At 38.1% G+C, this 24,675-nt stretch overlaps 1 protein-coding gene across 1 annotated transcript in view; it reads right to left on the reverse strand.

Annotated features, from left to right (window-relative positions):
• Positions 1-24,675, reverse strand: part of fhod3b (formin homology 2 domain containing 3b) — a 181,231-nt gene that overhangs the window by 49,804 nt on the left and 106,752 nt on the right. Inside the window, 1 exon segment of the mRNA XM_058746369.1 lies at positions 22,711-22,816. Within this exon segment, the coding sequence (XP_058602352.1) occupies positions 22,711-22,816 (106 nt within the window).

Below are 24,675 nucleotides of genomic sequence, written 5' to 3' on the forward strand. Positions count from 1 at the left end.
AGGTACATCTATGCATGAAAATCATGTGGCATGAAAGCTGATAAAATAAAATATGCTGTATCGTTTCATGGGTACATAAAATCCACCAATCTTTAGAAAGGACCCTGCACAGTCGCTCGTTCACGTGGTGCTGCAGTGTCTCCATCCCGTCAGAGTAGTGCACATGCACATTTTGTAATGAAGCACATCACAGATTGTTTGTAAAGACCTGATCGACCCTGCAGACAGACAGCCAGGGCGTTCAGTGAGAGAGCTGCTGAGAGACAGGTGAGAGATATAATGAGCTGCTCTTCATATGCTTCACAGACCAGAACATTCCAGAAATCTCCCAACAGGATCGCTCTAGCACACCGGCTCTGAATGAGAGCACGGGAGCTTAAAGCTGGGGCTAATGGGAGCTAAATCGAGTTGATTCGCATCTAAAAGATATGTTTGCATAGGACGTTTAAAGGTCAAGTGTGTAACTTCTGCACTGCTATTGTCACCAAAGGTAACTGTAAAACATCTTGCTTGTTTTCCATTTGTTGGACAGGCAGCATTTCACAAGCTCAATCGACACCACATTTGGCATAATATTGGTTACTGCAAAATACATTTGGACTTTTCCTTCTCTATCCCAAAAAATCGGGTTACAGTCAAACACTTATAATAGAAGTCAATGAGGCCAATACTCACTATTTCAGGAGTATAGCCACAAAACGTAAAACCACATCTACCAAAACAACAGAACACATAAAATGTAAGTTTCACATTTCTGCTTTTAAAAATTGGTCCCATTTACTTTTATTGTAAATGCTTCACAGTGACCTTGATTTTTTATTATTTTTTTTAAGTAAATGAGGGATGAGTCAAAATGATTGTTTATAATAATCAACATTATGCCACAAATGCTGTTAATTGGCATTAAATAGCATAAAAATAGATCATTATCATACATGAATATTGGCTAAAATAGTAGGATTAGAATTGAATAAAATAAGGTAAAATTCTCTCAACTTCATCCGCCATCTTGAATAAAAAATTTCATGGAGCCAGTAGCATGGCATTCTGGGATTGCCAGAATCCGTGAAGGATATACAATAACACTCAAAGGTTTTATGTCTTAGAAATAAGATATTTATTTATTAAATTTAAGATATTAATTAATTAATTAATTACATTTAAGATATTTATTAAATTTAAGATAATAAGATATTTATTTATTACATTTATTTATTAAAGGTTTTAGAAATAAGGTATTTATTTATTTATGAGGGATCATGTGACACTGAAGTATTTTTGATCAAATAGCTTCTTTAAAAAAACAACAACAAAAAAAAAAAACGGTAATTTAATTTAAACGGTAGTGTACGTAATGCTTTTGACTTTTTCTTTTCAGGAAAAGATAAGAGACATATTTTAGGGAAACAAATTTTTTTGTCAATGACTGAGGTACAAATGCACACAGGAGAACAATAACAAGAAGACAAATAGCAGTTGAGTATGACAGACCCTCAAAAACAGATAGCAGGTGTGACATTCCCTGCCAAAAAATGAGTTGTCAACTAGTGGGATGCTGCCTTGAGATGTGGTTGCTGTCAAGAGTGTTTCACAGCTCCGATGGGGTGCAGATATTCTGATCACTAGTGTAAAGTGATTATTGTGGATAGGTGGAAGAAGAGGTTAAAATCTGGCTTTCTAAAGCCCTCTTTAATCCTTCAATCATGGCCAGCTCCATATTTGGGGTTTCTCCCCTGTCTGTTTCTCAAGACTCTTATACTCTCTGTCCACATTCTTAACCATTATTTACTGCCACCCAATCCCAGATTTCATGCGCAGTGACCAGAACTTAGCAACAATCTGTTTTCTCTTTCTAACTCCTCATGGTCTTTTCTTCTGCACCCCTCATTTGTTACATTTACATTTTAAATTTCCCCTAGAACTGGGTCAGCCAAAATTGGGACCTGTCTGTCAACGTGCAACATTTATTTTCACAGGGCTACAGGCCTTCTGTCAAGGTCTTGCTCTCCACAACAAGCAAGGGAACTTTTAGTGCACTCAACACATTTCTTAATCCAGCGAAACAAAGTCTGGCGCAGTTATCGGTGCTGTTAAAGTCAGGTGTATTTCTTTTGTTAAACCACAAAGTAGAAACACTCTGCAAATGTTTCCACAGATAAATAATGTGGGGGTTTCTCCCCACCGGACATGACAGACTGGTTGTGCTTTTGGGGCAAACTGATGATGAAGAACTTTTTCCCGTAAGCTTTGACTTATCCTGACTTCCTTTCTTGTCTGATTGGGTTTTGATTTAACCTCCCTGTTTCCTAATGAGACAGCTTTATTACCGGTGCCCATTAAATTTCCATTAGGAGGAGTTTCTGGATGTAGTAAATTCAGCAGGAGTTCATCATTGCGCAATCAGCCGAATCCTGTGCAAAGCACTTGTGTCCTGTTCTTGTGCTACCATCTACGCCCGGTCACAGCTAGTTGGTAAATCAAGGGGGCACTGATTCAACCAGGCATACTACTTTAAATAAACAAACCCAAAGTTGTCCAAACCTCTGATTTGAATTTATGTGCACCTGTGCATAGTGTGTGATGTAAACAAAATGTCTTTAAAAAGGTCACAATTATGAATTATACAGTAGAGTCACAATTGTAAGAGATAAAAGTTACAGTCGAGTTGATATAAAGTTGAATTGTATGATAAATAAAGTAGCAATTACGAGAAACAAAGTCACAATTTTAAGGAAATAAAGACAAGGTTGAGATGCAAAGTTGAACGTGAAATGAAGTAGCAATTATGGGAAATCATGTCACAAAGTGATGGTTGAGATGTAAAGTTTAATTTTATGAGAAATAATGTAGTAATTGCATGAAATAAAGTTACAGTTGTGAGGAATAAAGTCATAGCTGAGATCTAAAGTTGAATTTTTACGAGAAATAAAGTCAGTTTTTAGAAATAAAGTCAAAGCTGAAATGTAAAGTTGAATTTTATGAAAACTAAAATAGAAGTTATAAGAAATAAAGTAACAACTGTGAAAAGTAAAGCTGAATTTTCCACCAAAAAAAAAAAAAGTAGGAATTTCAAGAAATAAAATCTCAATTTCGAGAAATAAAGTCACGGTGGAGATGTAATATTGAATTTTACAAGAAATAAAGCAACAATTATGAGAAATAAACTCACAGGTGTGAGAAATAAAGTTGTGGTTGAGATACAACGATTTTAGAAGAAATAAGTAGCAATTACAAGAAATAAAGTCACAATTAAAGTTATATAATGGGAATAACATAAAATGATGTTACAATTGTCGAATAAAACAGTACAATATTACACTTTGTGAAAAAAAAAATTATCTGGCAAGATATTACAGCAATTTGAAGAAATATTTAATATTTTACATTTTTGATTACTAAGTATACACTTAAAATTCAGTGTAAACACACAGTATATTTGCCTCTTTGACTCCTCCTGGTGTCCCATACACCAGTGATTTTTTTTGAGAAGTGATCAAGAAACATGAGCCATATTTCTTGGACTGTTTTTGTGGATGATTATGCTTTGGCACACTTAATAAAATGGAAAAACAAAGCAATCAGCACTAAGAAAGACATCTGACTAATTTGTTGCAATTCCAAGTAAACACAAAATGCTGGAGATCTGCAGGAGCATTAAACTGCTGAAGCATGAGCCGTGGTGAATCGTTACGACACTACAGAGGATGCTTACGATGCTTCGCGTCGCACGCCATATGATGAAACTGCACTCGGTAAAAGGTTGCAGTGTCTATTAGTCATTAGTGATATACTTCAGCGCTAACATGGACAACTCCAAATGGTTTGAGGCCATAAATCCAGCTTTATATTCTCACCCTGAATCATTCCAACGATAGATTGATCTTCCATACAGTGGCTGACTTCATGTTTTGGGCCAGAGCCAATTGCTCTTTGTGATTTATGCACATGCACAAATGTACGATCGTAGCCCAGGACGCATACGTGCAAACATATGTATCTAAACACGTGTGAGGTCAAGGTTCAAATTATTGGCTTCAAAGTGGTGACACGTACTTATTACTACACCTCCGAGACCTTATATCAATGGCCTACATTGGGGAAGATGAGAAACGTGAGACATCTGACGAAGGCCAAAGTGTTAGTGTGTTTTTAGCATAGCCAAGTCCTTGTGGTGCAAATAATCAGAGGGCAGGAAACACCACACATTCTTCTGCTTTAACACCTGCACATGGTGAAAAACAGGCTAAATTTGAAATCTAAATGCATGCAACACACTATTATGGTTTGTATGTATATTGCATTGCGATGTGTGTTGACTAGCAATGCATCGGCCAATCGAAAACCGCCAATGATCAGAGCAGAATATATCCTATCAATCAAAACGAGGTCGAAAAAAACTGTTGGAGTTACAAGCTTGTGCAGTGAAGCGTGAAAAACAGCAGCATGGAAAACAAAACTGTTATTCAAATCCTGAATAAATTGTACACAGAGAGTGAACAATGCGACGATATTAGAACGCTCCTGTTTCGTTATAATCACTCAAACTGCCACTCATGCGACTGTTTACAGTCATGTCGCTTTCTACAGGGCACAATAAATGTTTTATTTACACTGTGTCTAGGAACATGTTGATTATAATGTGAACATTCTGGTTTTGTTGTGTCATTCATTACACATCTACAACCGCAAATGAGTACTTTATCTTCCACATCTCAGCGGGATAGTAGTTTCATAAAAAGGATTTTTTTTTTTTTTTTCTAACAAATATCAGGAATTCACAAGGCCCTGCAAATGAAGGGGAAAAAATGATACTGTAGCTATGAATTAAAAATTTGTTCCTACTATTAAGTTAAAATGTGGCTGAGATTGAACTAAAATAAGGGAACGGAATTAGTACAATGTGGCCACAATTATCTCAAGTGAGGGAACAAATTAAATTGTGGGAATGAATTAAAAAGAAAAAAGAAATTGAGTCATTAGTTCAATAATAGAATAGGTATATTCAAGTTACTGTAAATATGTATATTCAAGTTACTGTAAATATTATATTTTTGAATAAATTAACTAGGTTGACCATACATCCTCTTTTTCCCAGACACGTCCTGGCTGCGATTTCAAAATTTGCGAAAATGTCTGGGTTCTGGCTTTTATTTTATTTTTTCCTGTATTGACGTGCTCTATATATTTGTATTGCTTTGACTGTAGATCCCACCTTGCCACATGCCATGATTGGTCGTTTATGTACAATACACACATGCTATTGGTCAGACTACTTTTCAGTCATTATTACCTTCAGCAAGTAAGAAAACAACAGAAAAACAAAACCGCAACATTTTAGGCAATTTACTATAGAAATCCCAGTCAGGACATGTCCAGGAAAAAGAGGATATAAGGTCACCCTAAATTAAGAGATTCAGACCAAAAGTATGTCATATGACACTGACCCTTAAAACAAGGTAGCAAAAAACCACCAACAAAACGCTTGCTTGCTCTATCAATACAAGACAATGATTGGCTGTTGTTACTGGCACAGATTTTGTACCTAGCGATCACTATCAAAACCTCTGAGCTGAACTAAACAGGGAATCTCCAATGGGCTGTTATGAATTGCTGGCTCAAAAACCGTTGTATGTCTGGCTCAGAAAACAGATGAGGGAGAAAACAGAACAACATCTGTTGAAAAGGAGCTTCACTTCTTCATGTTTTCTTGCGTATTGCAGCCAGCCAGGAGATTATAGTCTGTATTGAAGAGCATGCGAATGGAAATATTTGGGTTTCCTCAGACAACTAAACTAGCAAGCTGTAATTATCAATCACCACAAATCATTTTCTGTAAAACTGAGGGAAAAAGTTTTCTTAAAATGATTTGAATGTTAAATAGGCGCAGCCAGATCCGGCAGAGTTTACTTTTTTGAGCTTGTTTTGGTTAGAAGTTCTTGAAAAACCATGGTAAGATGTACCAAACAGCAGAATTATCAAATAAGCCAAAATATTAACAAACACATACTTTGTGGAAATCGCTTGATTCTGCATGCATAGATTCTGTGTGGGCCTGATGTTAAGGAGAATTTAGCACATGTGCTAACACTGTGTCTTGCAACGTTGAGGAAACTTTCAGGCACGTGGTGTGGGTCCATTTGGAGCAGATCCGTCAGAATGTAGGTCAGTCAGGTGGGGCCGAAACAACGCTAAACTGAGGCTAACCTTCATAGCCGTGATGGAGGCTCTGGATCTAAAGTCACACTGACTTAGCGCAGCCATCCACAGTGCTCCCAACAGAGTAAACAGACTCCAACAGATGCTAACAAAAGCGCTGCTGCCACACACAGTCCAGAGAGTGTCATATGCCCTCATGTTCCAGATGTATGTTTCCAATCACCACGCTCTCTTTAATCAAATCAGGAAGTTAATGGCTTCACGGGATCATTAGAACAAACTCATGTTGAAAGAAAACAAAAGGATAAGAGAGGAAGTCTTATTTATTGTGACTCTACACTGCTTTGCTGTGTTACTCATGCTTGGCAAGAGCTTATGTGTAATTAAGTCTAATGGTAAAAATAGATGGCATTTCTGGTAAACACTTTATACGGAAATGAACTTGACCCATGTTATTCATCACAATAATATACACACACGGCGGAAGTCTTTAATGACTAAAGACTGTTTCTGCTTTGATGCTCTGGATATTTTTCTATCGATTCACGCGAACGCCATCTAAACCGCAAAGGCTGACAAAAAAGTGAAAAGAAAGAACCCAGGATGTTTTTTTTTTTTCCGATAAGACAAGAAAGGATACTTTGAACCCTTTGGGAAGACTGTTTTTCAAAATTCTAAAGGGACTACTAGGCTTTTTGAAAAATCTATTGGTCTTATTTTTCTTATGCAATTACAATGAAAGGGGACTGCAGTTTTTAAAATTCAATAAAGATTCAAATATAAAACAGTAATCTTAAATTGTAATAATATTTCATAATATTACTGATTTTTTGATCACATAAATGCGGCCTTGGTGAGCATAACAGACTTAAAAACATTACCAAACCTTACAGACCCCAGACTTTTGAATGGTAGTGTATGAATGGCGTTTTAATGATTTTTTTAAATAAATGAATAGATTCCGACAAAACTGGTGGAACCACCAGGACCAGTATCAGTAAATGTTATTTTTACATTCAAGTTTATGTATTTTGATTTGTGAATGAATTCAGTCAGTCATTCAGACTCGTTTCTGTGAACCGGATGAACAATTCTTTCAAAAGAAGGATTCATTCACAAATTGAACATTGCTATGGTGCTCCTAAGGGGACATTGTGATGGGGGAAAAAAATGAGATGGGAGGAAAAATTGTTTGCATCACAAAAGTTTTGTGAATGAACGCAAAGGAGAGCACAGACATCTTGTAAGCAAATGCAAAGTTTTTCGAGAGAACACAAGAGTATTAAAATATATTTTTCCGTCTTATTTATTTACTTTTTATTCTGTGAAAAATACCCAAAATGTATGTCTAATTCTCACAAAATGCTATAGTATGCTTCTGAAGACTTAGTAAATAGCGCACTATTAAGTAATAAGGACAAATTTTATGACACTTTTATGGTGCTTTTGTGAAACTGTTGCAACTTGAAAACTCTAGTTCACTTTTCGTTGTTCTTTGTAACTGCAATTTAAAAAAAAAAAAAAAAAAAACTGACCAATATATTAATCAAAAAGTTTTTTTGTTGTTGTTTTCCACGAAATAAATAAAATCAAACAGGTTTGAGAAGACATGAGGGTGAGTAAATGACTACATTTTCATTTTTGAGTGAACTGTTTACGAAGTGTTTGAAATGCGATTTGAACCTTGAAACCATTAAATCACGTGTTCTGCGAGCAGTAGAGAATCTGCAGTGGTTTGCTGTGTTTGGCAGCTGCCCAACAGGTCTTGTTTCGTCTGTGCTTTGGCTGTGTGATTCTAAGTCTTGGAGAGAGGGGGAAACCCTTTAGCAAGGCTCAGAGGAGGCCTGGTGCAAGGGCTGGACTGCACTATTTAGGATCCCCTCCCATATATTGACATTGACCTCATGAGGTCATCATTTCTCAAGAAAATGTCATCTCTACCAAGAACTGGGAAAGCCTTCATCTGACAACTAAGCATTACATTAAAGTTTGCCTATCTCTGTAAGCAGACACTAGAGTATAGAAAAAATAAATACTAATCCAAATGACCTTAAAATTAGAGGGAGATTCTTAAAATGTGCTATAAAGAAAAAAATTGTGTTTGATTCAAAGGGAAATGGAAAGTTCTTGAAGGCTATAGGTGTCACGATCTGTGCGGGGAGGAACAAGGAGACGAGGAGTACACGAAACAATCTTTAATGAAGTTCATAAACAGGGTACATCCAACACTGGGAAGCACACAAACTGAGCAAGTAGACCCGACAAACATAAACTGAATGGACTGGGGCTTAAGAACACATGACAATCAGGGGAAAACGAGACACACCTGGAATCAAATCAACACAATCAACGGGAGACAGAAACTGAGTCACGGAGCACATGGGGAGCAAAAACACAACGCAGACAGGTCCAAAATCCTGACATTACACCCCCTCCCGGAAGGTGAGTCCTCGCACCGTAGATACAACATGGGGAAGGACGGGTGGGAACTTGGGAGGCAGCTCAGGAGGAGGACGGACACCCGGGAGGGGTCCGGCAGACAGAGTCCAAGGAGGGAAGGAGGGAAGAGCCAGGGAGGAAACAGGAGGGACCCGGAACAGGAGGAGCACAGCAGGAACCAGGCCACAGCCATGATGACGGCCCACGGTGGAGCCGACAGTGCAAGGAGCCATGGAGGAGGAATGGCTGACGACTCCAGGGCGGAGCAGGTGGTGGAGGAGCCCGAGGCGGAGGCGAGGATCCAGAGGGCCGCGGTGGAGCCGGAGCGACAGAGGACCAAGGAGGAGCCGAAGGGATGGAGGAGCCTGATGGAGCCGGAGGGATGGAAAGACGAGGCACAGCCGGAGGAGTGGAGTCCCGAGGTGCAGGATGGTCGACTATGGACCCCGAGAGGAGGGAGCTAGGAGCCATGGTCGGGTCGATGGGTCGAGACGGAGTCCGAGCCTCGGAGCCTGGAGACGGAGTCAAGGGATACTCCAGCCACAGCACCGCTGGAGGATGGCAGTCCCGCGAGGCTCACACCACATAGATGGTGGGCTGAGGGAGAGCAGAGGGGCTGGCAGACAACAGCGGAGGAGGAGGCAGGAGCAGATGGGAGTGCGGCATTTGTGAGCCTCTGGGCTTTCAGGGCTTGACTCAGGAACGGGAGCCCACTCAGGACTGGACGTGGAAACAGGGAAGCAAACAACAAAGGGCTCTGAGGGAGGAGGGGGGAAAGGAAGCAGGTCAGCCTCCCAGTCTATCAGGTCCTTTTCTGCCTCTCCTCTACCCAGGTCCAAAACAAGCTCACCCTCAGCCTCGGCGATCTTCAGCTCTGTCGCTCCGTACGGCGATGGCTCGTCCGTCGCGGCGGGCTCTGGCTCTCTGTCAGCGGTGGGCTCGGGCATGCGCTCCATGCAGCGGAGAGATGGTGAGTTGGGCACTGGGTCGGGAGTGGAACTCGCCCTTGTCCACTCCACAAAAGCCCTATCCGGACGGGATTAGTTTTACATGGAGAGGTGGGGTAAAGTAATTATTACCAGAGCTTCTCAGTGATTTTAGTCCCGTCCGAATGTGCCATCTCAGTAATCATTACGGACGATGTCAGTAAAGATTATGGTGACTTTTACCTTCTGTAAAAAGGCCCGGAAGAATTACCTCTGGTTATACTAATCCTGTGCGAATAGACCAGCTGTAAATATGTACGTAAATATTCCATAATTTCCTATTTAAAAGTAGTTTTCCACGTTTTTCCACACTTGAAGAAACATTCAGTTACGTTCTAGGCGGTGGGACAAGTCTGCGGCAAACCTAGAATGTTTTCTGCATATGACAATGCATACCATTCAGATAAAAAAGAAGGTCGAAAGCACTTGTTAGAGGCACGAAACTTCTGTTAGCTTTAGGTAAGTGTCTATTGCAAACAGAATCCAATCATAATTTAATTAATTTAATTAGTAAATCGATGGATGTAGCACGCACATGACAACAGGGAGGTGTCGAGTTACTCCACCCACTTCTGGTAGTTTTACTGAGATTTCTTATCCCTTGCAAATTGGCCATTAATATTACAGACGTCCTATGTCCATTAAACAATCTTTAATGAAGTCCATAAACAGGGTACATCCAACACTGGGAAACACACGAACTGCGCAAGTAGACCCGACAAACATAAACTGAATGGACTGGGGCTTAAGAACACATGACAATCAGGGGAAAACGAGACACACCTGGAATCAAATCAACACAATCAACGGGAGACAGAAACTGGGTCACGGAGCACATGGGGAGCAAAAACACAACACAGACAGGTCCAAAATCCTGACAATAGGTGAGTGTATGTGGAAAATATGTGCTCTTCTTCTCCTAGGAACTTGTTATGAGAACATGGCGCTGGGTTCTGTTGTTGCGGTTGTGCCAGTTCTGGAGATTCCCTCCTGGAACACCGTCTAGACTACTGCATGAGAAAAAAATCCACCTATCCGGTTAACCATACAGCATATGTACATGACAATGGAGGCGATGGTTCATAAAAACGATTCACCCAGTTCACTAAAAAGAACCAGTATATTGTCAGGAGCCATGGGTATTAATTTTGGGTGAACTATTCCTTTAATGCAGAGCTAACTAAAACTAATATTACAAAATTGATAGTTCCATTTCTTGATTATAATTGGCTAAGCCACATTAAAAGCCACTGTAAAATACTTGTCCTGTGTTTCTGAAGTACATTGCTGGGCTGAAGAATTTAAAAAAATTTTTTGCCTGTTTAAATTATTAATTGTTCAAACATTGTTTTTTAAATATCTGAATTGCTGACAAACCAAACTATGAATCTTTGTCTCTTTTTCTCATTTTCTTTATTTAACATTAATTAAAGTGTTGTGTAACTAAATTTACATTCCATTTCAGTAAAATAGACTGAAATAGACTGAATATGGCATGACAAAATACTGACTACATTCAAAGGATATTTCTGCCAAAATAACAAAAAACTGTAAACTGTAAAAATTCACACTGGCGGTCACTTGTTTGTAATAAATCATATTGTGTGAAACACACTGTACTATGCAAACAGAAATCAAATTTAAAGTCGAAATGTAGCTACTTATAGTGCTGTGCCATCTTTCAAACAATACACCATACACAAATATCATCAGCATGAATCTCTTTTCCATAAACATCTCTGTGATAGCTGGACAGGGTGAGGGAGACTTAGGGCTGGTAAGGGAGCAGTTCTCTGGCCCTCACATGATTTAAAATTACCAAGAGTCATGGCCTGATTCATCTCTGTCTCTCTCGGCCAGGTTCAGGCTACAAGGCAGCCTCAGTTATTTTAGCGTACTAACAGGCATGTCACTGTAAAAATTGTCTACTAAAAACTGGTCTGGTTTGGGGAGTGTTTGGTTTGGTTCAGTGTCGTTGTTCTTAATTAAATCTAAAGCTTTTTTTTTTTTAATTGTTAGTTGAAATTAGGAAAAATTTTAATTTGAAATGTTGCCTTGGCAAATAAGTGAAAAAAATAAATAAAATAAATTACAGATATAGCTATTTTTATATATAGTTGTCAGCATTTGAAGTGGATCAAACGAGTTCATCAAAGTTGTCCTAAGACAAGAACGCATTTTGGTTTTAGGTTTTAGGACAACTTTGATGAAAGGTTTTGATCCACTTCAAATGTTGACTACTGTATACTATGTACTATATATCTTGCAAAAACCTGTGCATAACGGGATTAAAAATCATATAGCAGCTCATGTTAATTTGATTTACGTGACGTACAAAAATTTTTAGTGTTTATCGTTATTATGAGCACAATTTTAACTTTTTATCTAAGAGAACGTAAGTTTTCTTGCAACCCAAAAGTTTGTTCTCTTAAACAACATGGTTGTGTTTATATTAAAATGTGTTATATAAGTATTTTCACTCATTTTCTATGAAGTTGACCATCTAATTGGCTCCTAAAAGATGTTTTGTTTCGATTTGTTTCACAGAAAATACAAGGCAGCTTGTATTTTGTGCTTCACAAAAGTAAGAAAGTCCAACAGGTTTGGAATGTCATTAGGGTGAGTGAATGAAAACATAATTTTTGAGTTTCTTTTGGGTGAAATATCCTTTCAAGTGTCTCTAATATATATGTTCTGCACCATCCAGACACATTACATAAGGCCCTTTACTCACTATCACACATTTTACAAGAAAAGCTTTTACATGGACACTTAAAATCAATTTAATAGCATATCTATCTGTAAACCACAAGGATGGTGATTTGAGGGCAGAACTGGCTTTCAGGGACTCTAGGGAGTTAGAAAGATCGCCATTGATGTTAACTGCCAACTAGTGCACTTCGTAACTCTGTCATCAGAAATGGAGTGATAAACATTCTCATGCTCTCTTCCTGCTAATTTCACCTTCCTCCCTTCACTCATAAAATTTATCTGGGCTGATCTGCTGCTTTGGTGGAGTCCAGATGGTTGTGGGACCCCAGGCTCAGCCACTGTGATGGGGTTATGGGGGAAAAGCTCCCTCGGGTCTAGGAAAGGACGGCAGCCACTGAGAGGCCTCTGGCCCGAGGCGCACGTGTGAGGGGCCTCAATCACAGGGCCGAATTCAGCTCACAGAGGGACACTAAACGGGAAGGGTGTGTGTGTGTGTGTGTTTTAGTAGGGATTTTATATGGGAACTGAAAGTTCTGACGCTTCATATCCACAAACAGTGAAATAAAATGGTGAGAGATGTGCTAAAATTTTAAATGTGAGGAGCACATTTTAGTGAATCATAAAAATGCACTACCAATTTAATTAAACGCACAACACTGGACACATTCCCATTCCGTGTGACTACTACTGAAAGTAGTCTGATTGTATATAATATATATATATATATATATATATATATATATATATTTTTTTTTTTTTTTTCTATTACAAATAATAATAATATTGTCAAAGTAATAATTTAATTTAAATGTACATTTATTAAAAGTATAAATAAATACATACATAAATATGTAATCAATCAATCAATCAAACAAACAATGCTGTTCAGAAGTTTGAGGTCGGTTTTTGAAAGTCACCAATTATCACCAATGTTGCATATATCTGACCAAAAAATACATTATAAATACAGTATACTAGTGTTGTGAAATATAATTACATTTTTTTTTTAATAATAATATTTGAAATATTTCAAAATGTAATTTATTCCTGTGATGGCAATTTTCAGTATGACCCTTTAGAAATCATTCTATTATGCTGATTTGGTGCTAAAGAAACATTTCTCATTATTATCAATGTTGAAAACAGTTGTGCTGCTTCATATTTTTGTGTAAACCACAATGATTTTTTCTTGTCAGGATTATTTGATGAATAGAAACTTCAATAGAACAGCATTTATTATTTTTTGTAACAATGTAAAAGTCTTTACTGTCACTTTTGATTAGTTTCATTTCTGAAAAGTATTGATTTCTTTTGTGTTTATACTGCATATATTTGTTTTATATTTTTATAATAGTTTACAGATTTTCTATGTGGTCTTACTAGACCGCACTGTATATACCTGGTTAGCATTTTACATTCAGCCTGTCATGTCGATCTACAATGTTGAATGTACTCAGCCGTCTTGATTTTTCACGGACAGAGCAAAATAGGATCATAAGCGTGCAAATGTGTTGGACAGAGCACAGAGTGTGTTAAGAGGGAAGGTGTAAACCCAGATTTACACTGTGGCACTGACCCAACTTCTCCATGTGTTTTCATGCGTTTGGCTTGGAGTGATGGCGCTGAAATCTCAGGCCTCTAGTATTCCTATCAACGATCCCCCAGGTGCTCAAAGCAGCCAACAAGAGTGGCCCAGTAGAAGAGCAGCCTTATCTCACCATGATATGAGTGAAAAGAGAAGATGTGGATCTGCATAGAGAAATGCATGTTTAAATGCGTGCATGTGCTGCATTTGTGCTTAAAAATAGAGAGAATGGCACTAGCAAAGCCAAATTCATAGGTTCGATTGCCAGGAAATGCATAAACTGATAAAATGTATACTTTGTAAATGCAAACTAAGTCATTTTGGATAAAGGTGATAATACACCTACCCCACCTTTAATATCTGAACAGATTTGAAAACACTAGGCATCATTCACTTGCAGACTTGTAAATGGTTACAGAGAAAACTGGGCATCATACACCAAATGACTGAGGATCATACACTACCTAACGTTCAAGTTGTTCCAAACACAACAAACAAATGCAGAAACATGCGCCTCATTGCTACGTGACAAATGACTAATTGAAACAATACAGTGGTGTGAAAAAGTTTATTTATTTATGCATATTTGTCACACTTGAATGATTCAGATCATCAAACTAGTTTTAATATTACACAAAGATAACCCGAGTAAATGCAAAATGCAGTTTTGAAATAATGATTTCATTAATTAAGGGAAAAAAGCTGTCCAAACCTGCCTGGTTCTACGTGAAAAAGTAATTGCCCCCTAAATCTGATAACTGGTTGTGCCACCCTTTGCAGCAAAAACTGCAATCAAGCGTTTGCGATAACTGGCAATGAGTCTTTCACATCGCTGTGGAGGAATTTTAGTCCACTCTTCTTTGCAGAATTGTTTTAGCCACATTGGAGGGTTTTCAAGCATGAAAGGACTGTTTAAGGTCATGCCACAACATCTCAATTGGATTTAAGTCCGGACTTTGACTTGGCCACTCCAAAACTTAATTTTGTTTTTCTTGTGCAATTCAGAAGTGGACTTGCTGGTGTGTTTGGGATCATTGTCCTGCTGCATAACCCAAGTGAGCTTGAGCTTGAGGTCACAAACTGATGGCCGGACATTCTCCTTCAGGATTTTCTGATAGAGTGCAGAATTCATGGTTCCATCAATTATGGCAAGTCATCCAGGTTCTGAAGGTGCAAAGCAGCCTCAGACCATCACACTACCACCACCATGTTTGACTGTTGGTATGATGTTCTTTTTATGAAATGCTGTGTTGGTTTTATGCCAGATGTAACAGGACACGCACCTTCCAAAAAGTTCAACATTCAACAGTCCACAGAATATTTGCCTAAAAGTCTTGGGGATAATCAAGATATTTTTTGGCAAATGTGAGACAAGCCTTTGTGTTCTTTTTGGTCAGCAGTGGCTTTTGCCTTGGAACTCTCCCATGGATGCCATTTTTGTCCAGTCTCTTTCTTATTGTTGAATCATGAACACTGACCTTAATTGAGGCAAGTGAAGCCTGCAGTTCTTTAGATGTTGTTCTGGGTTCTTTTATGACCTCCTGGATGAGTCGTCTTTGTGCTCTTGGAGTAATTTTGGTAGGCCGGCCACTCCTGGGAAGGTTCACCACTGTTACAAGTTTTCTCCATTTGTGGATAATGGCTCTGACCGTGGTTCGCTGGAGTCCCAAAGCCTTAGAAACCCTTTTCAGACTGATATATGTCAACTATTTAGTTTCTCATCTGTTCTTGAATTTCTTTAGATCACGCCATGATGTGTTGCTCTTTAAGCATGCTTCACTTTGTCAGACAGGTTCTATTTAAGTGATTTCTTGATTCAACAGGTCTGGCAGTAATCAGGCCTGGGTTTGGCTAGTGAAATTTAACTCAGCTTTCTAAAATAATGTGGTTAATCACCGTTCTTTCATGATTTAATAGGAGGGGGCAATTAATTTTTTCACGTAGGGCCAGTTAGGTTTGGACAGCTTTTTTCCCTTAATAAATGAAATCATCATTTAAAAACTGCATTTTGTATTTACTTGCATTATTTTTGTGTAATATTAAAATTAGTTTGATGATCTGAATCTTTTAAGTGTGCAAAATAAATATGCAAAAATTTAAAAATAAAAAACAGGAAGGGGGCAAAAACCTTTTCACGGCACTGTATGTGTGCTAAATCAGCTCAAGATATCACACGTTTGATATCCTCTGACTGAATGGAATCATAGGTCTGAAGCTAAAAGTGAAATTTGTGAATTCTGTCGACTCCAACTTACTTTGACATTTGACAACTATCATCAACTTTTTCAAACTGTAAATGGTGGAGACAAAAGTTGTGTAATGTATTCCAGCCTTAAAAGTGCATACAATTTTCTGTTTTATTCTACATGGACCCGGGCACCTCATTGAGGGCAGCCATTTTGAGATCACATGACCATTCTGAAACTTCCTGTATTCTTAAAGGGCCAGTTCACCCAAAAATATGAAACTTCTGTCATTAATTATTCATCTTCATCTCATTCCAAACCCGTAAGATCTTCGTTCATCTTCTACACACAAATTAAAGGCAGGGTAGATGATTTGGTTCAAAAAACATTTTTTCTTTGTTATGCTGGCTGAAGGTCTCTTTACATCCTGATAGCAATCACTAAGTTAAGTGGTCTAAATTTATTTATATGTATTTATCTATATGTATTCTCGTAGCTCTATAAAATTAAGGTTGAACCACTGATATCACATGGACTATTTCAACTTACTACCTTTCTGGGCCATGAACGTATCAGTTGCGTTGCTGTCTATGCAGGGTCAGAAAGCTCTCGGATTTCATCACAAATATCTTAATTTGTGTTACAAAGATGAACGATGGTCTAACAGGTTTGGAACAACATAAGGGTGAGTAATTAATGACAGAATTTAAATTTTTGTGTGAACTATCCCTTTAAGTTTATTAGATACTTTTGCTTATATAAAAAAATGAATAATGGTTGACTGTAAATACTGCATTTCTACAATGGCATCAGTAACCAAAAAACGTTTGTGTCCATGTGCTACATCCACACCACTAGGTGTCAGTTTGTGTTAGACAAAAATGCTTTATCAGTCAGCGCAACATAAACTAAACTGCTGAGTGGAGCTTTAAACATGTTAAATGTCACCAAAACTTTCAGTCTACAAACCATTTTGGTTATTTCCAGATTTAGATGAAAAAATAACACATTTTCAATGTGGTCTGCAGTATACATGTGTGCATGTTCCCCAAAAGAACACTGGAAAGAAAAGATCACCGCAGCGTGTGTTTCTTCTTCTGGTCATGAGAAACTAGGTCATCTGTGATCCAGGTTACAGCCATGCTGCAGAGAAGAGAGTCTACAACAGCAGCTCTTTCCCACAGCCAGACCAATCCATTCCAAACAAACAACCAACTCGCACAAAAACACCAAAAACAGAGACAAATGAAGTAAACAAAGTGCAAATGAGCGGGAATGGATTGAAGCTATCATTTAGACAGCTTGTCATCATCATCATCCTCTTGATCTCTCTCACTGTATCTCTCATTCTCTTTCAGTTTCGCTCTGTCCCAGATGGGAGTTTAGCATTTGGCGTCTTAATCAACTGGGTTGTTTGTGTCAATGTGGGTTCAAACCTATAACCAGGGCACAAGCACTGATTGCAAGTAAACACACTGAAATCAGGTCCCACCAGGACAATGCCACTTCATTTCAACTGTGTGTTTTATATCGAAACTAATTTAGCTGTAAATATAAGGATGCACGACAAACCTTTAGAGAAGCATGCAGGCTCAGTTTGAGATAATTATGGCATCCTGTTACCCAAAGGTGTGCTGAGACTTACTGAGAGTCCATAAAAGCATAGCAGCAGCATGAATCATATGGGTGTGGAAACTAGGAAATAAAATGTGGAAGTCTAAAAAGGAATAGCCACGCTGTTACTGCCTATTTCACTATATAAAACACCTGAAGAACTTTCACATTGAGAAAAATACTTTGACATTCTGTAGGGAAGGTCTAGCATAACTGTTGTACCAGTCGTTCCTTCAAATGCACAAAATGTATTTCCATTTTGGGATAGCTGAAATATTATACTATGGGGAGTAATGTGTAGCTTTGTTTTTGTGTTACAGAAAGCCGCTGTCATTGCGGACAGGCTGTAAATCGTACAGACTGCCAGTAAGTCTCAACATGCGGATTTAGTGTTTAGGTGTCTGTCGTCAGTCCCTGACCCTGTAAATCCAACTGCTTTGACTATAAACAAGCAGCGGCCAGTAAAGAAATCACTTTGAGCTCTCCCACAGAGCATGAAGACTGAATTCATGTAGCTTTTTGCTCCAGCAAACAATCAAAAAACATAAACAACCATTTAAAAGTTTGGGGTCAAAAAACTTTCTGTTTCTGACAAAAAAAAAAAAAAAGAAATTCTGTCAGGACCACTATCGTCAAAATGATTGACACTTAGCATACAGTTTGGATTGGCAGTATGGTTCTGTTCTGGGTAAAAACTCCCTGCCCATCCATGCAGCCTGTCATGAATGAATTAGGGTAAGCCGAACAGAACAAAAATATATAATTAATGTTCTAAATGACATTTTAGTGTATCCACATCATACAAGATAAAAGGAGTCTGATTTGGGAAAACAAGGAATATCAGAAAGCCAAGTCCTGACTGAGATGAAAGGTGGAGCTGGGGATGGAGGAGGGTAATTAGCTCATGAGCAAGCAATAAAGCTGCTGAATAATACTGAATAGACCTATATAGGAATGATGTGATAGGCGTCATATTCCTATAGGTAGACGTGGATCAGCTGAGAGTCAGCTGGTGCAAACTTGAATCACATGACCTGCCAGAACTAATGTTACTAAGAATGCGCATTTACAATATTACAAAAGATTTATATTCCTGTTTCTGAATAAATGCTAAAATCTAAGAATCCTGAAAAAAAGTATCATGGTTTCCACAAAAATATTAAGCAGCATGACTGTTTTTAACATTAATAATGATAAGAAATGTTTATTCTTATTAAGAACCAAATCATCACCTTGCAATGATTTCTGAAGGATCATATGACACTAAAGACTGGAGTAATGCCTTCTGAAAATTCAGCTTTGCCATCACAGAAATAAATTACATAAACATTGCCCAACATTACCAAAATAACCTCCAACAATGACGTTCATAAAAGATCCACTCTTGAAAAAAGGTGAAACTTACACATTTGTTTCCCATGAGGAAAGAGACTTGCATGTGAAGTCTTTACATTAAAAATGGCATAGTGGAGCTGAAATTTTGAATAATTGCTGGGTGACCATACATTCCATCAATCCCATAATTACACAACATCCAACTAGCCACAGACCCTTTATGCATTCAAAGTTCTGGAATTTGTTTTTTTTACTATAGAGATAAAAGGTTATGGCTATTCAAAGTGAGGAATAAAAATAATAACAGGCCAGAGCAGCTTACACTAGATTCCTACTGCATCCAGTAAATACAGTACGTCATACGGCTCTAATGTAATGTTCTGCTTTTGTGTATTTGTGTACACATTTGTATACACACAGACGCCCCGCCACCCACATGCACAAACAAACTTTTAAAAATGGAAGCTGATACCCTCAAGCTTAAACATACCACACAAATATGCTTCAGATACCCAGATGTAACCACTCGTGTGCGCATTCGCAAACAAAACAAGCACAGAAATGCACCATCACGCGCACCGTTCTTTGACCCCTATAATTGCCATTAACAAACGCATTGCTCCTGGTTGCCCTGGTAAATTTATTCTCCCCATGCATGTGAGGTGAAAGGTCAGGCATGTTAACAGGCCACTAAGAGCTTCCTCTGCCTGGGGATGAGGTTGGAGGCCAATGGGGAGGTCTAAAGGGGGCTGGAAAGCCTCCCCGAGAGGTCACCTGTATTTCACAGCCGACTGCGAGAGGGCAGGGCCCACATGCTTAAGCGCCCTATAAAAAGGCCTGGCAGGATGTTGCAGATCGTAAACCGAATTTCAGCAACCCCCCTGGCACCCCTCCCTCTGAGGAAAAGAAGACATTCTGATGCTTTATTGCAAATTAATAGTGCTGGGTAGAAGATGTTTGGTGCCTAACTTTAAGAATTATTATGTTATAGTAATTTAACTCCTTGTGATGTGGTTTGGATGTATAGGTGTTTGGTACTGTGGTATAGTGTTAGTGGTTTGTAGTCACATCACTGAGAGTTATAATGTGGTATAATGTAAAGACAGTCACAACAAAAATTTCAGTGAGCTCTAATTCAAAACCATACAGTTAAAAGCATTTACCATTATCATTTTAAATCTATTCATTTTATTACTGTTTTACACTTACAATTCTACTGACGCTATAAATTAAGCTTGTAGATATATACTGAATTTTAACAATATATTCACAATTATTATATAATATTAATATCATAATTATTTTACTGCAGTTTAATGCAGACTAATTTCACAATCTTTCCTTGTTCTGAGACTCGCAATCTCTGTCTTAACATAGATTAATAAATCAATAAATACAATTCAAAATGTTGGTTAGTTTAATTCATTTCCATAAATCAGCTGAAACTTTCCATTTCAGTAAATCAATTCAAAATTCTGATTCAGCAGTTCATTTGAACTGTCACTCGTAAATGATCAAGGAAGGTCCTGGTTGACATTTTCTTATATTTGTATGTTTCAATAAAAACTGTTCAAAAGTTTGGGGTCTGTACGTTTTATTTTGCTTTGTTTTTCTTGGGTGGGGGTTGAAAGTCTCTTATGTTCAATAATAGAGTAAAAATACAGTAAACACTATGTGCCATTGCAGTCTTCAGTGTCACTTGAACCATCAGAAATTATTCTAATCTGATTTGGAACTCAAGAAATATTTCTTATAATTTGTAATATTGAAAACAGTTGTGCTGCTTAATATTTTTGTGGAAACTAATGCTTTTTTTTTTTTTTTGTGATGAATCCAAAGTTTTTAAAACAGAATTTATTTGACAATTTACTGTCACTTTTGATCAGTTTAATGCATCCTTGCTGAATAAAAGTACTAATTTCTATATATATATATATATATATATATATATATATATATATATATATATATATACAGTGAGGAAAATAAGTATTTGAACACCCTGCTATTTTGCAAGTTCTCCCACTTAGAAATCATGGAGGGTCTGAAATTGTCATCGTAGGTGCATGTCCACTGTGAGAGACATAATCTAAAAAAAAATCCAGAAATCACAATGTATGATTTTTAACTATTTATTTGTATGATACAGCTGCAAATAAGTATTTGAACACCTGTCTATCAGCTAGAATTCTGACCCTCAAAGACCTGTTAGTCTGCCTTTAAAATGTCCACCTCCACTCCATTTATTATCCTAAATTAGATGCACCTGTTTGAGGTCGTTAGCTGCATAAAGACACCTGTCCACCCCATACAATCAGTAAGAATCCAACTACTAACATGGCCAAAACCAAAGAGCTGTCCAAAGACACTAGAGACAAAATTGTACACCTCCACAAGGCTGGAAAGGGCTACGGGAAATTGCCAAGCAGCTTGGTGAAAAAGGTCCACTGTTGGAGCAATCATTAGAAAATGGAAGAAGCTAAACATGACTGTCAATCTCCCTCGGACTGGGGCTCCATGCAAGATCTCACCTCGTGGGGTCTCAATGATCCTAAGAAAGGTGAGAAATCAGCCCAGAACTACGGGAGGAGCTGGTCAATGACCTGAAAAGAGCTGGGACCACCGTTTCCAAGGTTACTGTTGGTAATACACTAAGGCGTCATGGTTTGAAATCATGCATGGCACGGAAGGTTCCCCTGCTTAAACCAGCACATGTCCAGCCCGACTTAAGTTTGCCAATGACCATTTGGATGATCCAGAGGAGTCATGGGAGAAAGTCATGTGGTCAGATGAGACCAAAATAGAACTTTTGGCCATAATTCCACTAAACGTGTTTGGAGGAAGAAGAATGATGAGTACCATCCAAGAACACCATCCCTACTGTGAAGCATGGGGTGGTAGCATCATCTTTGGGATGATTTTCTGCACATGGGACAGGGCGACTGCACTGTATTAAGGAGAGGATGACCGGGGCCATGTATTGCGAGATTTTGGGGAACAACCTCCTTCCCTCAGTTAGAGCATTGAAGATGGGTCGAGGCTGGGTCTTCCAACATGACAATGACCCGAAGCACACAGCCAGGATAACCAAGGAGTGGCTCTGTAAGAAGCATATCAAGGTTCTGGCGTGGCCTAGCCAGTCTCAGACCTAAACCCAATAGAGAATCTTTGGAGGAGCTCAAACTCCGTGTTTCTCAGCGACAGGCCAGAAACCTGACTGATCTAGAGAAGATCTGTGTGGAGGTGGGCCAAAATCCCTCCTGCAGTGTGTGCAAACCTGGTGAAAAACTACAGGAAAGCGTTTGACCTCTGTAATTGCAAACAAAGGCTACTGTACCAAATATTAATATTGATTTTCTCAGGTGTTCAAATACTTATTTGCAGCTGTATCATACAAATAAATAGTTAAAAATCGTACATTGTGATTTCTGGATTTTTTTTTTTAGATTATGTCTCTCACAGTGGACATGCACCTCGATGACAATTTCAGACCCTCCATGATTTCTAAGTGGGAGAACTTGCAAAACAGCAGGGTGTTCAAATACTTATTTTCCTCACTGTGTATATATATATATATATATATATTTAAAAAACTCACTGACCCCCAAACGTTTGAACATCTAAAGTGCTGGTTTTATATGTTTGGTAGTTGTTTAAAAATATGAATCACATATATTCATGTGTGGTGATGTGGTACCTCTGAGGATGTAGTTCTGGTAGTTTTGATCAGCCTCAGCTCCCACTTTAATAAGGCATGTGAGTCCTTCAGCCATCACAAACTCATGCACCAGATCTTTATCATCCTGCAAGAGAAACACAAGCAGCAGAAACTCAATGTATTTACGGAATACCCAGAAGAAACACAGAATCTACACAGACTCAACACAGGTTGTGAAGAAAAAATAAATAAATACTGATGCATCTCGAAATTAAAACATCCTACAGAAATCAAGGAAATCACTCTTCATAATGTGACCAAAAATATTGTGTCTTATTGCAACACACTTTCAGGGTGACCAAAGGGAACTGCAGAAAGGCCCAGTTGTGTTTTCATAAATGGGCTTGTTTTCAAACTGACACAGCCCAAACTGAAGCTTATGAATTCCTATCTGTCAAACGCTCTGTCAGCATTTTCTCTACGCTCCCTAAAGGTTCCCCCTCCTACACCAACACATGTTGCATTGTTCTGCAAACTCTTTGTCCACCAGGTGCTGGGAACTACTTAAAATAACCTGAAAAGGAGCCCAACATGCTTTAATGAACGATTGAAAGGCCAAATAAGAAAAAGAAAAGAAAACAATTCATTTAAAAGTTTTAACCTATTAAACTGTATCACAATTTTAAAATTCAAATTAAATACATGCAATTTCAATACAGTATTAATCTAAAATTCATATAAAATATAGCAATTCAATATAATAAAATTATTTACAGTATATACTGTATCATATAATTACTGCATTTTATAAAACCTACTTTATGATATATTTTAAAGCTAAGCTGCAGAGATATTTAAACGCACTTCTGCAAAGTGTTGTTTTATAGAGATGTCTTAGATTCGTCCCTGTAGAGTTCCTCCAGATCTCCCTCACTGAGCACTTACAGTTTTAAATCCTTTTCACTTCTTACCCATGGAAACCCTTTGTGTTTGGGCTTGAGTAAATTTTGTTGCTAAGTGCTGATCGACTGCTTCCCTGCAGTAAAGAGCCCATTAAACACACTGTAGAAGAGGTGTGAGGAGCAGTACGTGTCTCCGCTTGATTTATGGCACTCACACGCACACAGGCCCACGGCTGGGCACACTTCACTAATTCTCCGATTACAGCATGCATCCTTCCTCCGTCCTGTGTGTCATGTGTGGAAGTGAACCAGGCTCCTTCTTATTTCTTCTGCTTTGGGATTCGCATGGACACACCCTATTGGCTGATCTGAAAATGATTAGGGGTGTTGGATTTGTGGAATTTATATTGGCACAGCCAGTCTATAATGACACAGTATGCCCACGTCTGGAGAAATGCACTTTACGGCACATGCAAAACATACTTAAACTCACGACAGCATGAAAAATGCAATTCTTACCACAATTCTTCCTGAGTCGAGCGATCAATCAGATGACTGCTCATACATAATGTTCTCAAGTGATTCATACATCTTAGATTAAAATGCAGGGGGATTAGGAGGATTATGAGATCGGTTTCAATAAATGGAACTGCTGAATTGGAATTCTGTCCGAGTCCTGGCTGTGTGTGTGTGTGTGTGTATGTCAGAGTTGTGGGAGTAGCTAGCTAAAAGTAGCACTGCTACTAACTAAACAACAATTAAGCAGCAGCTGTTTTTAAAACAGTATAGCTTAAACAGTACCAAACTAATTTTTTCAACAATAGCTGCACAACACTGCTAATTTTAATATACAGTATGTAACTTTTTGTATCAGAATTGTGATTTTAATTCCCACAACTGCAACTATATATCTCACAAACTGACTTTATTATGTCTAATTTTTGTGACTTATCTCAAAGTTTGACAGTATATTTCACTAATTCAACATATCTCACAACTGTGACTTTGTTTCCACTTAGTGTGACTGTATGTCTCATAATTATGACTTTAAATCTCACTATTGCAGCTTTATAGCTAACAACTGCAAATTTTGTCACTTTTT

The sequence above is a fragment of the Onychostoma macrolepis genome, chromosome 16 (genome assembly GCF_012432095.1).
Source record: "Onychostoma macrolepis isolate SWU-2019 chromosome 16, ASM1243209v1, whole genome shotgun sequence".
Classification (NCBI taxonomy): domain Eukaryota; kingdom Metazoa; phylum Chordata; class Actinopteri; order Cypriniformes; family Cyprinidae; genus Onychostoma; species Onychostoma macrolepis.